Consider the following 18,711-nt stretch of genomic DNA (forward strand, 5'->3'; position numbering starts at 1 on the left):
AAAACAAAGCAACACTTTGGTATAGACCTTCGTTGGGGCCCTAGTGAAGGAATGGAGGCCAAAAGATGAATTTCATATAAATGTGAAGGAGAATACCTACAATGTGCTGTGGGTGACACCAGTTGCAATGTGCTGGGTGACACCAGTTGCAATGTGCTGGGTGACACCAGTTGCTATACAATGTGCTGGTGGGTGACACCAGTTGCTATACCAGGCACAATGTCGGGTAACCAACAATAATTTCAAGGTCTTGTTTTCGTCTGATTTAGCTGGCTGTCAGAATAGTGAAAGCGGCTGGTGATTTTAAGATGTAGCGGCTGCTGTGGCATTTCAGGGCAAATGAACTTCAGCTTCCTCCCCAGTAACCACTTGGGTGATTGTTTTTCATTTTGACCTAAACGCTCGGCACCGCTAATGAACCACTGTACTTTACATGACGTCTGTCAGCGAATCAAATGAGGCGTTTAATGCGGACCTTTTCGTGTACTAGTGTCTCAGAAGTCTGTCCCACATCAAGGGGAGCCACGGGTATCAAGCCCACTCGAGACACGGGAATAGCTCGGCTTTCAGTAGGAGGGAGTTAAAGAGGAATGGCTGGAACCGATTGTTGATGATAGCTGCTCTGGATTTGGATGAACAATAATTAAAAACAAATCTTTTTAATGAGAATTTTCAATTCTGAAGGACTGAGATGCACTTGGATGGATCTTTTTGTTGTTTGTGGAAATGGTCAAAATGAGATAGAATGCATCATATCCACTTAATTTATAAACCAATGCTGTTTATTCCATGAGATATCATTTAAGTTTTCATCATACGGACAAGATAAAAAAAAAAAGATTATCTATATATATATATATATACAAATATATATACACACACACGAAACAAACACGCAATGTATGATTTCCATCCAGTGTTTGAGAAACTTGAATTTTATTTAAACTTGAAAAATGACTTTGCCTTAACTTTTATACGAGACAAGCATAGAGTTCCTCCTTTTTCAACCCCCCCCCCCCCCCCCCCCCCCCCCCTCCCCCCCACCCAAAATGTTACTAAGGGTGACACATGGAAAATATTTAGCCCTACCAAAAGTCACCAGTCTTACTGAGAAACATACAAATCTAGCAGCGGTTTTCCTCTTTCCCCGTTTTCGTTGTCCCTTTATATTTTGTGTAAAATGTATGAAAAAGAATCTCGTTTGAGCTGTCCTCTTGCTTCCTCCGTCATTAGTTAGTTTTTTCTTTTTCTTCCGTGGGGGGGGGATATAAATCCTTGTAAATGCAAAACTAGTCGATACTGTATTCAATATGTGCACTTTGAAGTGTGTGCTTTGCTTGTACAGTTGTAAATATTCAGAAAGATATAAGAGGTACCTTAAAATGATATAAAAAAATATATTGATCTTGTTGAATTGTTAATGTCGCTATTGAGCTGGATGTAGGATATAAAAAAATACCTTAATGTGGTTTGAAAATGTTTTTTTTTTTGTCTTTTTTGTTTTTGCTTTTTATCTTGTCTTTTTCTCTTGTTGTTTGAATCCTGCCTGCAGGATTGCGTTGTGGGCAGGTTGTCTGATTGTAACATTTAGTTTTATTTCTAAACTGTCTCATTCCATTTTTTTGTTTCATTTTATTTCCGTTTTGTGACTCGCACCTGGCGTACAGGTGTCTCTCTTCCAGTCATCAAACACAACACCCACCCACACACCCCCCCCCCCCCCCACACACACACACACACACACAGTGCACAATTGAGGGGATTGAACCTGTGGTACCGAGAAGCATGTATCAATTATTCTTGTGTGGCCGCTTGTCCACCGTGACCTCCGACCTCTGGTTTGAGCTCTTTCTTGTTGCTTATTCCTGGCAGCACTCAAGAGCTTAGCATGATTCTTTTGGTGCTCAGTGCATAGACTGCATCGGGTTTGATGTATCTCAACATGTGGCGAGAGCGCCAACCATCAGACGTTGAAAATAATTCCAGCTGCTGGCAAGGGAGCTTCAGCTGCAGCGACATGGAAGCATTGACCAGCGCTTGGCTTAAAAAGAGGTTTGTGGTGTTCACAGGTCGCGCTCTGTCGATCATCTTGGGACATGCAGTGCTTGAGGCAATCTTGTGTGTTGCCCATGTACAGTGTCAAACTGGACCACAGTTAACCAAATGTTAAGCACAGAATAACAATGACGTGGAACCATGCACATCTCTTGCGTGTGTCTAGTCTATGACGTATATCTTTGCACGTACCAGACGAAACATCGGACTCGGTTTGGAGCAGAAAGAACTTATTTGAACATTGTCAATGTTTAATATTGTTTTTGTTTCTCATGTCTGTTTTGATTTGATGGTTATTGCTCATAAAAATGTATGTTGGCTTTCATGGCCTCACACCTGATAACTAATTAATGTACAAATTATTTCATTATTTTTGCTAGACATACCAGTGTTTAGGCTGAAATGGAATCATAGTTTAGTGGTTATTTTTACATTTAACTTCAGAAAGAGAGGAGTTTTCTGGCACATAACATAATGCGTGCATTGTCTTTTTAATCATTTTGGTAATGTGGACTGCATTTGACGTGGCAAATGAAACCAATAACTGTGCCATTATAGTTTTTTGCCGTTTGACTGGGCAGTTTGACTTGAGTGTAGTTAAACGTTCAACATTTCTGTTTTGTTTTGTTCTGGAGATGTGACTTCTTGTTACTGGTATAAAAAAAGGAGAAAAAAAAAAGTATTTTACAACTTGGAGAAATTTTCTTTTCAAATGTGATACCACTGACAGGACAAAAGGAAAAACTCAACTGTAATTTTACTGCGTGACAGATGTGTCTGAAGCATGGAGGTTTAGCTCTCTATATATACTTGACTGTAGCATAGCCTCCAATGTCCTTGAAGATTATTGGGTGTCTATGGATATTCCTGAGAGCATGTGTGTACATGTGAAATGGATGCACCCAACATGAGGCAGCAAAGACACAAACCTATGGTAAATTAAACTCCATGCTCACAAGGGGAAGGTGGTACCAGCTGCAAGAGGAACTTGCATTACATTTTGTAATGCAGTGATGATGAAAAGACTGAACGCAAGTTGTTTTCCGTTTCTTGTCCACACTATTAATAGTCTCCGTTGGCGTTGAGTTTTTTGCTTTTCTGGTTCATGTCTGCCTGTCTTTGTCTCTGCCCAGTCTGCCCCAGCTTCTTGCTCACCCTACAATGACAGTGCCATCCAGCTGTTTGGTTTACAACGGCTGAGGCTCATAAAAGACCAACCCCTGGAACGTTTTTCTCATTTTATTTTTCCTTCTCTTGGTTAAAGCAAAGACGTTCTGATGAACTGACTGGAACGAGACCCGTCTCCTCTCGTTATCAACTCACTGTGGTTAACTTGTTAACACTCTTTATGCCATGATACTCTGAACGGCAATGGACAATCGACTGATGGGGTGGGTGGGGGTTTGTGTGTGTGTGTGTGTGTGGGGGGGGGGGCGACAGGAGAACTTGCCTAAAGACACCTGTAACAGCTGTTGGAACGGAAGTTACTTTAGAGATGGCTTTTGATTTGTTTCTTTTTTTAATTTAATTTTCCTTTGGTCTTACCTATTCTTCCATTGAGACTGGAATCAAGCGTACGTCAGCTGTTGATAATTTAAGTTACTATTGTGTCATGATGTAAAATGGTCTAATTTGGAGACAAAAAACAATGTAGCTTACTGAAAATAAAGATTTAGGCACTGTTGAGGAGCTGCCGGTCTCAGTGTGTCAGTTTGTATATGTGGTCAACGAGTGTTGCAGTCTAATAAAACCTGCAAAGAAACGAGGTGAAAACAATGAGGAAATAAGTGTAAAACAGTGTAGAACAACTCTGTAGGAAAGCACTGAGCAGCTGTTTCCACAAAGTATTCATAGGCAAACTGAATCACTTGAAATGTTAAATATTTTATTTTCTCTAGACACGTTTTCCAAGGCTTTTCCTCTGATCCTGCTGTCCGACAGTGGCAGTGCTTTGTCAAAGTGGGATTCAGAGGACCCCAGGCAGGGGTCCTTCAGGGGCTCCAACAAGTTAATAACCACTAATTCAATTATTACAAACTTGTTGACTGCATCTATCTTATAGTGGTAACACTTTATATGCATCCCATTTCTATAATGCAATAAATGTATTCAGTGGCCATTTATGAAGAATTATAATCGACTTTATAAGACAAAGGCCATAATGTGTTATGGTGACATGAGTACTTTAACTGTAATTGTATATAACTATGTACAGTGTTATAAGCAGATTTCAGTCCATTTATTCTTGACTGTCATAAAATGCTTGTGTTATGATTATTGTTAAGCATATGTTTACAACAGACATGGGATGCATAGCTAGATCAGATGCATTGTGCGACACAGCACATGAGCGTAGCAATAATGGTGTATATTAGACAATTTGGCCAGTGTAGTACTAGTATGGCATGCGTGCTGGCATACTGTGGGAATATTCATATAGATGCTGCTGGTGGAACCATAGAGTATGCGTGGAACAAGTCTACTACCTCTCATGCTGAGAGTAGCCGCAAGATGGCACTGTTTTCACAAAGGACACTTTGTCCTAGTCATTCCCCACCATAAAAAGAGACTGTTTTGTCTCTAGACATCTAACTGCCTGTTCCAATTGACAGGCTAATATTCAGAGTGACCTGCTTGTGTAACTGATCAGAGTAAGCTCCAAACTAGATCATTATTTACAAGCAGTCAATGGAGGTCATGGTTCATCAGATCGTGTGTGTGTGTGTGTGATGTTTCAACCATGTAATTGTCCTTTTAAAGTGAATTATCAAAGGAAAAAGAAAGCCTCAAGCCTCAGGCCCGACTCCTACCCCCAACCATGAATTCCATAATCGGGGGGTGTTATATTAGGCACCCTTGAAGTCTAGTTCTAGGCTACAGGTATGTGTGGTATTTTTGACCATATCAGAATGTTTGCAAATGATTGTGTATTTCTGGGTGACTTGGATGTTTAGCCAAAGTTTCCAGAACATTGGCAATGTGTAGTTGTCAACCTGTGGATATTTAGAACAAAATACCCCCCCCCCCCCCCATCTCTCTCCTGTTTCCTGTCTGCCTTACTGTAATCTATCAATAAAGGCAAAAAAGCCCCAAAAATATCTTTAAAACAAAAATACTGTTATAGGCCTTCTACTGCAAAGAATAATATGATGTGTGTTAATCAGTAGCCTAGAATGTGCAGCTAGGTTGTATAAACTTTGATTGGAATATAACAGACAAGGGCAATTGAACACTGACACAATTGAGCACTACTGCCACTACACCATAACGTTTACATTAAACTGCTATGATGCAGTCCCGCCCCCTACCAGGGCCCAAGAAATGATTCCCCGTTCATTTTCCTCAAGTTTCATTTCAAAAAGTATTTATTTAAAGACCTTTTAAGCCTCGTACAAAGCCAAGTCGAGTTGTGAGAAATCATGACAACAAACAAACATTTTCGGGCCGAACAAATAATTAGAAAGAAGAAGAAAACACATTTTTTCTTGTTTTTCTTCTTTGTAATTATTTGTTTGGTCCAAAATATTGTGTTTGTTGTCATGATTTGTCACGACTCGAGTTGGCTTTGTACGACGCTTAAAAGGTCTTTAAATAAATACTTTTTTAAATGTCTATGGGAAAAATGCATTGGGAATTATTTCCTGGGCCTGGCGTCGTCATGAAAGGTGGCGGGACTGCGACGCTCTATAAACCTAGGTATTAAATACAAATCACACTCGTGTGAAGTGAGGGGCGCTCTTATCATCATACATCATCACATTCCGGTCAATCACTTTTTGCGTCCTCACTTTTCTGTCCTCAATTTTAATCCTCAGCCAATCAAATCATCATGGGGGTAGGGTACACACAGACACACAATGCTGGCCATAGGAGGGGATAGCACCCCTCAAAAATTAACCCATCCTATATTCAAATTTGTAACGGAAGGCCGGCGGGTAGATGGACCTCTGACTCAGCCATAACCATATAAGGAGTTACCAATGCCGCTACATGCAAGAGATCGCGTTGGCCACAATATCCAGAACCACAGATCCGACCTATATACCCATTTATGGCCATGTGCATATGGGACAAATCGACAACTTCAAATATATGGCCATTATGCTACGGATGACATCAGGGATCTCAAGGGACAAAGACAGACAGAATCTCCATATATGGGCACAAATGGGACACATGAGAGATGGTTACAATGGGTACTTTGACAAAGCCCCCGGTTATAATTTCTTGAGTGGTGCTAGCCACTCCTATGCGGAGCTATGTGTGTATGTGCGTATGTATGTGTACGTAGCTGCAACACACACACACACACACACACACAGAGGCCAGGGAGCAGTACAGTACAGTGCAGCACCACTCACTTCAGACTGGTCTGATTTTTCTATTTTCCTGCATTCATATCCTCTAGTTGCATTTATTAGTGTCACTATATTCATCAATAAAGATTTTAAAAAGGCTGAGTACCCTCCTTGACATGACGGACCAATTTAGCACCGCTCTTGACTTTTCCCCTTATTAAACCTTGAACAACTTCAATCCCTCTCCTCCCCGAACTGCCACCGCATTTTTACATTCCAGTTCTGTTTCCAATTAGAGACCTCTCACACAGCTGTCGACAAACACACCGGAGTGGGAGTGTGGTGTGGTTTGAACATAGGTTTGTGAATGTGATAGGCCTACGGCAACACTACTAGGAATACCCATAAGACACTGAGAGAGACTTTACTCTGACTCAGGGGTTCTCAACGTTTTTGGCCGGGGACCCCCGGAAATGCTTTGGCAATGTCTCGGGACCCCCGCCCCGCCCCCTCCCGACCCCCAATATAAATTGACTGCTACAATAACCTTAAACCATTTTGGGCGGGAACCCCTTTTGGTGTTTTAAGCATTGTTATAATTTAGCTATTGAAAAATAGCAGATCTACAAGCTCATAGCGCGCCACCGAGTGGCGCGCTACGAGCTTGTAGGTCTGCTATTTTTGAAAAATCGTGAAAATAATATTTAAAAATAAATCTTTTTTTTTTTTTTTATAATTTGGGGACCCCCTAAAATAATTTGGCGACCCCCCGAGGGGTCGCGACCCACGGGTTGAGAACCCCTGCTCTGACTGACACACACACACATGCACCCAGTATTCTCTTTTTTCAGCCCTTTTTGGCTATACTAACAGAACCTGCCATATAGACCAGTGGTTCTCAAACCTTTTAATTTCAAGGACCCCCATAACTCTGAGAATGTAAGGTTCCATTTGTATACTCAGAGTTACAGGCCTGCACAGCTTTATTTGGAACCCCCTTAATGAAGGAACCCTGAGAGTCCCTGCTGGACCGCCCTTTGAGAGCCAGTGATCTGTAGGCCTCCTGTTAGAGGTTTTATATTCATTGAGTACACTGTAAAGAAAAAGGGCATAACTGATTATTTTTCAGTCTGGGGGATAGTCAGACCTTAGTGAGGTGACACCAGTTCAGTCTGGGGGATAGTCAGACCTTAGTGAGGTGACACCAGTTCAGTCTGGGGGATAGTCAGACCTTAGTGAGGTGACACCAGTTCAGTCTGGGGGATAGTCAGACCTTAGTGAGGTGACACCAGTTCAGTCTGGGGGATAGTCAGACCTTAGTGAGGTGACACCAGTTCAGTCTGGGGGATAGTCAGACCTTAGTGAGGTGACACCAGTTCAGTCTGGGGGATAGTCAGACCTTAGTGAGGTGACACCAGTTCAGTCTGGGGGATAGTCAGACCTTAGTGAGGTGACAGCAGTTCAGTCTGGGGGATAGTCAGACCTTAGTGAGGTGACACCAGTTCTGAGGCGCGCGTTGTGTGGTGTTGTGTACATGGACATGGAGCGAATATATTTTGACCTGGAGTAGGCTACAGCTGTATTAACAAACATGGTTTGCTCTTTCTCAGCGCTTAGCACAAGTTGCACAACAAAACCTGTATTGTCTCTTTCGGATGGAAACCTCATAATTATGTCCAAAACTGTTACTTGTCAGTCAGGTTTATCAATGCTTTTGTTTATTGATGCTTTTGTGTAGTCTCTCGAGACAGACTGTTGACTTGCGTCAACTATAGCAAATTCAAAGGAAATGAGGGCGCTGTTTTTCCTTTATTTGCCAATGGGTTCTCACATTGGCTTTTGTGTAACGCTATATGATATAGATGGTATGATGTATGGCATTAAATCACCAAAAAAAAAAAAAAAAAATTAAATAATAATAAAATATGGAGATAAGTGATAGCAACAATATAAACCAGGAGAATAAAACTGGTGGCCTGTGAAGGGGTCCAGTCCACCCCTCAGGGTGATGATTTGAGGTAAAGTTAAATATTTTATTCAAAATGAATTTGCCAAAACACATTTTAATTGCAATAATCAAATCCAGTTATCTGTGTGTCAATCACTCTCTCCCTCCTTACCTCAGCTGCACGGGTAAAGCTGCTGTTGTCTGTGAACATCTTACTGGTCAAACAAAGTCAAGTTTGAGATCCATCATCCACATTGGAGCCATGCAGTTCCTAGTTATAGTTAACTAAAAGACAAAGTGAAGTAATTTAATGCCTTTGCAATGCCTTCTCTGTTGCGGTTTGAGAGCACAGCATGATCAGAAGAACGGTTAATGTAATGTTATTACAGCCAATGAACTCAAAGATTGTCAATTTGTCAAAATTATATTAGACAAGGCCCTGCCCTGCCACAATGTTACTTTCAGTTATGGCTATGTGCAGAAATTGGACTATGAACGAGATAGAGAACCCAGAGATGACCCAGACTGGCTTCATGATCTTGAATTTCTGGTGGCTATAACAGAGCACTTTAATTTACTTCAGGCCAACAAGAAGTTAGAAGAGACTTGATATGTTGATGCAGTCACTCACACAGGGATGCTTTAGTTTGGCCAAAGTGGATGTGAGTTCATCCAGACACTCCTGATTCAAGGCCCATGATTATTGGGGCATGCCTCCCTTTGTTCTCTCTCCCTTTCTCCATCTCTCTTTTTCTCAATTGACATGTTTTACAATTTACACTGTACAAATGTGAGGCATGGGAAGTCAGTTTTATATATATATAGATTATAGAATATAGATTATTAGGCCTATAATTTGGATATGGAAAACATTTGCATACAGTCCCAACAACTGTGAATATCATCTCACCATAGCTTGTCAACATTACACATAAATATAATTAAACAAATCTGTTGTAATACACAAATACATAATAAGATATCTAATTAACTAAATATTTAAGCAAACCCTTAGGCAGCACCTTTTACTTACAAGCTGTTTAATCACATAGCCTGGGGGGATTGGCAAGTTAGTGGTTTGGTCAGCCAAGAATATACTACATCCCACATCCTGGATGGACGATTGCCCTACAAAGAATGTCAATACTAGTTAGGTAATATAATGTCAGGTGTGAATTCCAGTTGATTTGTGATAGTAGCCTTAGTTAAAACCAGTATAAATAATGAAAATATGCTGCTTGTGTAGCCTAGTTTAAAATTCTGAAAGCAAACCAACGATGGCTTATACTGTAAATGAAAATAGAGACATACTAATAATACTGTAATGGAACAAAGCAAGTACTGTGTACCTAATAAGGGATATAAAAAAGAGTCACAGACACTAATGCAGTAGGAAAGGTTTTGATTATTTATTTTACGATTCCGAGACTGTGTAATAAACATGAGGACAATAAAATATTGGGAACATAAATGGTTTGTGTCTATGTTCCGTGAACTTTTTTTTAGTGACCTGGAAGCCATTGAACCGAAAACAAATTGTTAAATTGGTACCAGGCTTAGGGACACATATCATCCATGGTTGTATTCGTGACATAGTTAACAATATATGCCAAAATAAAGGAAACAATTGGATTTATGGGTACACTATTTTCATATCAAAATCCCAATCTTGTCAAACAAAAGCTCCAGGCGCCATAATGCCCAGGATGAGCCACATCTCTCCCTCTCAGGAGGAGACTGGCACTGGTGGAAAAACTACTGGTGGATGTTTTACTTAAGTAAAAGTATCAATACTGCAATATAGAAATACTTTTATTAAATACTTTTATTACGTAAAAGTTCGGAATTCGAAATTTACTTTTGGTATCAAAATGAAATTAAAGTACCAAAAGTATAAAGTATCGATAAGCACAATGTCCCATGTCAAGTTTTCAAATGTATACAAATCTTTTGAAATAAGCCGAGCCTGTAGATCAACTATTTTCAAATGGTTGAAGGGCTGAAGTGGTTAATGTATGTTTTGTAATAATAATCAAAATCTACAAAGTAACTAGAAACGATTTTTTTTAAATGTAGTGGAGTAAAAGTAAAATGGAGACTGGAAGCAGTTAAAAACTTAGAGAGGACGACATCAGCACAGAGGCAGAGAGAGCAGATCTTCTAGTGTGATTCTAATCTCTCAAGACAGATTCTGCTAAGGGTTTTTATTTTATTTTTTACCAAATGGATTCCCAAATTGATATGATTCAGCATAGGACACACAAGTTCAAATGCATCGATTACCTTTTATTACATCATCCCTCGACACACAGACTCTTGTGCATTCTAATTGTCACATAACTGCATTCTGAGTCAATGCTAGCCCATGCTTCTTATACTCTTACCACTCAGTGATACATTCGGTGCTCAACGCCTTTGGCAGAGATCCAGATCTCCACTGCCAAGCTACCTGGACCAGTAATGGACAATTAATGATACTGCTGTTGCTGATGCTGTTGCTGGGGACAAAGCTGATGGCTGGGATGATGATGTTGGTAATGTGGTGCAGATGATGCTGATGGCTGATGATAATGATGATGTTGACAATGATAAATAATAATGTGTGACTTTGACAATGGTAATCATAGTTAAAAACTAGAACTGCACCCTGTCAAGTGCCTACTTGCTTGTTGCACACAAGTAGGCCATAGTAGGCCCCAGTCAAAAAACACTTTGTTTGAAATAGACACTCATGCTTTCTAAGGTGTGATTTGGGGTCCTAATCACACCTATGTATATGTATGTATATGTATACATATGTATATGTAATTTGTAAGTTGATTAGCGGTATACTCTGTGGTTACTCTGCGCCCCGTTTGATGCGTATGTATCGTAGCAGCATATGACGTCAGGTATAACTGGTATAACTAGCTCTCAATGATGACGTAATAAAGATGTGGATTAATCGGCTTTCGATGGCGACGTATATGTCGATCAGTGTCGGGTGGATTAAAGGAAAGGTGAAAGGTGGAAAGGAAATGCCTCTATGTATATGTAATTTGTAAGTTGATTAGCGGTATACTGTGGTTACTTTGCGCCCCGTTTGATGCGTATGTATCGTAGCAGCATATGACGTCAGGGTATAACTGGTATAACTATCTCTCAATGATGACGTAATAAAGATGTGGATTAAAGGACCCAATGCCAGGGTGTAATTGGTTTTCGATGGTGACGTAATGACGATATGTTTTAGTGTCGGGAGGATTAAAGGTAATGCCCCTATGTATACATGTAATCTGACACCACTGCCATATCAAGCACAAATAGTCATTACGTCATACGCTTGTGGGTAATGGTGGACATCACAAATGTGCCATGCCCATTGCCCATATGGAGACTATTGCATATAACGAATTCCATATAGAGGCACAACCTCTAGATAATACTGTAGTGACTGATTCCACACACTGGCTTCATGACATCAAGATCCGGAGCTAGGCTGTGGATCAGATTGATTGCTCATGGAGGCCTAGCGGTCCTAACCTGACTCCGCCATAGAGTATATAAAAGGATAGAGACTGAACTGGCGCGAAGCTCCGCCCCCCCAGCTATTCATGTCAGTGGAAGTTGCTCAGTGGCGTTTTGAAGCACCCGGAAGACTGCCGGAAGTACCGTCTCAGAACGTCTACTTCCGCATTTGACCACCAAATTTTGGTGGTCAAATGCGGAAGTGCAACCGAGCGCTCAATGTTAAAGCCCAGCTGCACAGGGTTTCCCGGTCATGAATCCACAGGTCCGCCTGTAGTCCCTCCTCCTACCACTAGGGCCGAGCGCCTCAACGTTGAATAGCCTCACTGGCCCCTTGGACTCCGCCAGATGGGGCAGCAGAGAGTACACTGGGTTCCCCCCTCCTGCTCTGCTGCCCCATCTGGCGGAGTCAGGTTATAGCGGTCCAGGCGCATGCCACATATAGGCTCTGGCCTGCGTGTCGCGTGTTCGAGTCCCGTTCATGACGACCTTTGCTGCATGTCTCTCCCCATCTCCTATCTATCTTCACTTGAACCTATCAATAAAGGCAGAAACGCCAAAAACACACATATATATATATATATATATATATATATATATATATAACCAGGCCAGTAGCCTGGTAACAGGACATCTGGGCACCTCGATGTAAAATTGGCTATTCATTTTGTTCAAAATGTTAAAAGGTCTTAAGTAAAGTATACATGACTAGATTATGCTCCAGTGGCCTCCCGGTTACCAGATGACCTCTCAGCTATAGTGCCACCCAAGGTGACATTAGACATCAATTAGACATTTGATTTGCACATATACATTTATACAGAGATGTAATACTTTTCTTGTAATCTTTTTTTTTTTCCTATTACGTGACAGCAATGCACCAAGTCAAATTTGAATTCCTCATCAACATACAGTACCTGGCCACTGAACACATTCAGATTTTTTATATAGCCCATCAGTTTTGAAACCGACCAAATGGCACGCGGCTGAACGGCGCCCTCTACTGGACTCCAATCACCCACCGACTCAGAGTTACAGTCACCGCCGTGTGTATGTTTGTAACAGTAGAGAGAGAGGGAAGAGACGGAGGCAGCGCTCTCTGGCAAAGGGAGAAAAGAGTGTGTATTCCTCGGCTCCAGCCTCCCAGACAGACCTGTACGGGACTATCAACGGGAGGCAACGGACAGCCATGGCGAGACTCGACCGAAGGCTCGAATAAAGGACCTGAACTTTACGCGTTTTATATAGTTTCCCTTCCCTTCTTCTCTCTTGCGCACCTACTTTCTTCTCTCCTCTCCAATGCGTTGGAGCTCTGCAGAGGACGGACAGCGTTGAGAGGGAGAGACTGACTGGGCTTGTTTGTTTGAGGAGGAGAATAGAAAGAGAAGGGGGGAAACGCACCAGTAGTACATTAATAATTATAAAACGGTATGGCCGACCGTGATACCGTACCGATTCCACTGGAGGTGAGAGCAAGACTTGCAGAGCTGGAATTGGAGTTGTCAGAAGGTAAGGAGGCTCTTTGAAATTATACAACGTGTGTGTGTGTGTGTGTGTGTGTGTGTGTGTGTGCGCGCGCGCGCGCGCGAACACACATTTTCTTATTGCCTGCGAATGAGGACCGAATGAAAGTGTTGCAAGAGAGCTGGCTTTGTTGCTTGCGACTTGAGTTTAATATCAAGAAAAAATAAAGCTAAAAGGACACATTGTGTCACATTATCCTTGCCACTGTACTGTTGTGCAACCAATCACTGCTGCTGGTTGGTTGGTTGGTTGGTTGGTTGAGGAAAGTGGAGAACAGAAAGTACACTGATGCTTATTGTCATGTCCAGAAGTTACTCAGGAGTGTTATAGTTTGACAGTCAGCGTCTCGGGGATATTCTCCTAATTAATTATGTTCACAGCTGGAATGCAGCCTGCAATGGCGCTGCATTTATTTTTGAACAAATGTGCAATTCATCCTCTTATTATTGCAAAGAAGATGGCAGGGGCCATTTGTAAAAAAAGAAAAAAAGTCGAGTTTGAAATGCATTCTTCTTGGTATCGATTTTTACATTACTCTCCCTTCAAATTGATATGTCATATTGCCGACGTACTCTCTCTCTCAGCCTCAGAGATTGTCAGTGTCAGGTTTCAGCAGCACTGAGTGCTGCTTTTCTCATGGAGTCACTCGGTACAGTCTGAGTCTGGAATGATGCTGCGCCTCGGCCATGTATGGAAAATAAAGAGAGAGAGAGAGATTGCACAGCTGAGTGAAATTGCGCGCACGCACGCACACGTAAAAAATGCACCCCCAATGGCACGCACACACACAAGGCCTACACATTCCAAATTTCCATGGCATTGCTGCAAATCCTACAGCTGACGTTGTACAGCTGAGGTGACTCACACACACACACACACACACACACACACACACACACACACACACAGCTGTGCCATCTTATCTATCTATTGGTGATGGTGTAGAGTGCTGTATATGTTATTCATTATTGATAGTGTTTATTTTGACTGTTATGTACTTTTCTTGCCCTGTATCTTATGCTGCTGTGCTGCCTTTGGCGATGGCGACCGAATTATCTATCTATCTATCTATCTATCTATCTATCTATCTATCTATCTATCTATCTATCTATCTATCTATCTATCTATCTATCTATCTATCTATCTATCTATGAGAGTAATGCCTTAATAGTGAGATGTGGTGCATAGTGTGTGTCCTGGAGGACAGACGCTCTACTGTAAACAATAAGGGAAACGGGGTCACATCATGTAACAACAACCCCCACTATTTACATGCTTAGTTGACATCTTTAATGCAACTGCCTCATCAGATGCAAAGCTTTAGCCCCCTCCCCACACACACACATGACCTATTTACCCCGTACGCATGCATGCATGCACACACACATACACACACACACACACACACACACAAAGCTTTGTATTACTATACTTGTGCGGACATCAATGTTTTAAGATGCCGATTTTATAAATGCCGGTTTATTACTTTTTTTTTTGCTATTCTTTGCTGTAATGCCTAAAGCCCAAAATTACAGATATACAAGCTACACGTGTCGTTGCAGACAGGATTTGTGGGCCGTCGTTTGTGTCAATGTTGATGTTATCGTGCCAACAGTAATTCATGACTTGTTCTTGAAGTGTAGTGAATATATTTCACACTTTCCGCCCCTTTGGTAAGTGCTCGCTGATGCGTACATCAGCGAGCACTCATAAATGATAGCTGACCGTCCGTGCATCAACCTGCCTGCAGACAAAGATAGTATAATGTATACTGAACATTGAACATCATTTAAATCCCTGCTAGAAGTCAGAGCTGTGGGGGGGGGGGGGGGGGGGGGGCAGATAGATGTTAATTAGTGAAAATTGCTGAGAGGCTTTGGCTCTGAGATGCCTTGGCACACGCTCTACTACTTTATTTCCCTCTATCACTTCCCCTCTCTCTCTCTCTCTCTCTCTCTCTCTCTCTCTCTCTCTCTCTCTCTCTCTCTCTCTCTCTCTCACTCACTTTATTTCTCTCTCCTAATGCCGTTTCCCTTTCTTGTGCCCTGAGTCCCTGATGTTTCTCCCTCCTCCCTCCTTTCTCTTCCTACCTCTGTTTTTGACTGCATGGGATAACCAGCCCAGTCCAATATTTAATGGGGGGCGTTTTGTCAAAAAGTGGGAGTTTCGTGGGACCCAATGATTGTATATGTTGGCTTATTTGCCGATATCCGACTTTTCGATATTGTCCAATTCTCAATTTACGATTCTGACATCAACCGATAACGACATATCCAGGCTTTTTTCACCAAAATAAATGACCGGTAACAACATCACATGTCTCCTGTTGTGGAATGAACACAATATGGGGCGACTGTGGCTCAAGAGGTAGAGCAGGTCGTCCAATGATCCATGGGTTGGCGGTTTGAATCCCGGCTCCTCCTGTCTACATGTCGAAGTGTCCTTGGGCAAGACACTGAACCCCAAATTGCTCCCGATGTGCTGGTTGGTACCTTGCATGGCTTCCGCCCCAATCGGTGTATGAATGTGTGTGTGAATGGGTGAATGTGCTGGGTGAATGTAATGCACAATCTATGTAAAGCATTTACCATTTACCAATATGCCTAATGTTATTGTGATGCCCTGCTGGATGCATTCATAAATTCAACAGGACTTTGCAAAATAAGAGAACGACTTCAACATAGGCCTCACTCACACCTATACAACAATGTTGCATGCAAGATGTAAGCAAGTTGTAAGTGTCATGGCCGCCCCAATGCATTTCCAATGGAAGTCACATGGTTTGATACAACATTTTGTTTGATGGCTGTGTTGTGCCCCCCTCCCCCGCATCAAACAAATGTTGTGTCAAACCATGTGACTTCCATTGGAAATGCATTGGGGCGGCCATGACACTTACAATTTGTTTACATCTACCATGCAACATTGTTGTATGCTAGATGTATAGGTGTAATCGAGGCCTTAAGTTATGGAACGAAAGTGCCTTATGCATCCAACGATGCACGGCCCGAGTCTGTCCGTTACTTCCACGGCCGGCCTGGGCTTGAAAAAGTTATCTCAGTCACAATTGACACAGGTGTAGCGTGCAGAAAATAACAGACCTAAAAGCCCTCAATGCGTTGTCCGTAACACGTTGAGGGCTTGTAGGTCTGCTATTTTCTGAAAGCAACACCGCCATGTGACGAAGCATTAATCGGCTTTAACTCTGAACTTTCTAATATCACCCCCCCCCCTCTCTCTCTCTCTCTCTCTCTCTCTCTCTCGGTCACATCTGGACTCGACCTGATGCAACTGTAAGACTTTGACCATCTGTTATTTCACACTCAATCCGTATAAAGAATCTCTTTCTCTGTCTCCATGGAATGATGACCACAGCCACATGGCTCCTTGCTTCCTCTCTCTGCCCTCTCTCTCTGCTGCCACTTCTACCACTGCTAATTACAGCAGAGTCTAGTCCGTCTGAGAGGAAGCGTTGATGTATGATTTATCGGGGGTCTCGGCTTTGGGCCGGCGAATTACATGTCAGTGGTGTAGAGCCGATGTTCGTGACTGTGTTTTCACTCTCTGAGAATAGACTAAGAATGTGTAATGCGTATTTTTGTAATACTCCGTCACATGACATGAGTCGGGCGCCGAAGATAGCCGATCACAACGCGATGCATTGTGAGCTTTTGGGTTGGCTCTTTTCGGTGCGTGACGCCATGGTGCGATAGCGTATGAATTCTTGTACTTAAGTCTTTGTTCCTGGTTTCTCAAACATAATTTGAACAATCTGAGAGGATTTGGCCTCATGCGCTGCCTTACAATGGCTTAGTCATAGTGGCTAGTAAGTCATACTCTGTCTCTAGTCAAGACAGACTGTAAGCCACATTCTACTGGTGAGATTTTTGTTTTTGATAGAGAAAAGAGAGAGATGGATAGATATAAGTATACACTAAATTCAGCTACTTTTAAAGGACTTAATTATCTTCTCTTACAAAAATAACATATCTTCATCAATGAAAGTGCCTCCAGCCCAGGCAGTTTTCTGCATCTTACACAGTGCCAGTCATCCTAGACTCTCTGAGCCCCAACAGTGTGGCTGTGACTGTCCCAACCTGCAGTGCAGGGGCTGTCGAATTTCGGCCTCTCTGTCTAGCAAGTCAAATAGCAGAGCTGTCTTCTTTCAGCCCTCATCCCAAACCTCATGTGGCCACTGTGGCACACTGCGGTACAAAGAATCCAATCTAAACAAAACCCCATTGAAAAGAAAATTATGGCTGAATGTCTGAGTTGATTCTTGATCAGGTTAAAAGAAACGAGGTTTGAAGATTTAATCTGAAATGGTACCACTTGATGACACTCTTATGTGTTTCACCAGACCTGCTCGTCACCTCTGGCTGGGGCTGTCGTTAATTGGACGCTATACACACACAGGTGTGGTCACCTGACCTTTGGAGGCTTAGAGTTGCTCTGCTACAAGATATAACAATGGCACAGTTTATGCCTTACTGTTATCTGCTGTTACACACACACACACACACACACACACACATACACACACACACACCCTTCTCTCTCCCGCTCACATTCAGATACCCCCCCCCACACACACACACCTACCTGTGTCACTGACAGTTGACTAGTTTGATGCTGTTATAACACATTGTTCAAACAGTAATGAGTAATCACTTGGTCAGAGTCCACAGCCACATACAGCGCTGTGCTGTAGGTAGAATGTTCACAGTGTGTGTCCTGTGGTCCTGACCGGCTATAGACCAACCCACAGAGCGGACTGGCGGAGTGGCCATTACTGAGGTGTACCGATTAGCTACACCTGGCTCCGTGGATTGGTGCCCTGTAGACCAGGTGTAGCTAACCAGTTAAAACAGTTAACCTGCTTTCCATGCTATTTAATCCATGTTTCCCCCCTGCGTAATACGCTAAACCCGCTATTTGTTTCATGTGTTTAATTTGCCGTTTTTTAATAAATAAAAATAAATGGCGGATTTGTCGCAGACCTGGTGACGAGGCCATCGCGTTATGATGATGAAACCGGAAATCGACCCGTGCTCTGGGCTGCAAGGGCTTCTGGGAAAATGAGTTCAATGCAAGTGAACGGTAGTTTCAACTGGACTCCAGCAGCCCTCACTGCTTGTTGTTTTTCCGCATCGCGACGGTGGCATATTTTTCGGTTCGACAACAAGCCATGGAACTATTTTCAGGGGGATTTTCACGGATCAAAGGCGCAAATACTTCCGCGTATGCTCCAAATGTAATTAAACAATCTTGGCAGCCTCGGTATATGTCACCTTTTAATATAAAGCCCTCAAAGTGTTAATAATTCACCTCAGAAAGGGCCATGCCCAGGGCGCCCCTCTGTGGATTTGTCTACATAGC

At 42.3% G+C, this 18,711-nt stretch overlaps 1 protein-coding gene across 8 annotated transcripts in view; it reads left to right on the forward strand.

Annotated features, from left to right (window-relative positions):
* Nucleotides 1–12,825: 12,825 nt before the first annotated feature.
* Nucleotides 12,826–18,711, forward strand: part of LOC306912484 (disco-interacting protein 2 homolog C) — a 311,207-nt gene continuing 305,321 nt past the window's right edge. For all 8 annotated transcript variants that reach the window (XM_079488741.1, XM_079488745.1, XM_079488742.1 and 5 more), the window contains exon 1: nucleotides 12,826–13,317. In XM_079488741.1, the coding sequence (XP_079344867.1) occupies nucleotides 13,239–13,317 (79 nt within the window). In that variant the 5' untranslated portion in view covers nucleotides 12,826–13,238. The remainder of the gene's footprint in view (nucleotides 13,318–18,711) is intronic.

This window comes from Electrona antarctica (genome assembly GCF_951216825.1).
Source record: "Electrona antarctica genome assembly, chromosome: 19".
Classification (NCBI taxonomy): Eukaryota; Metazoa; Chordata; class Actinopteri; order Myctophiformes; family Myctophidae; genus Electrona; species Electrona antarctica.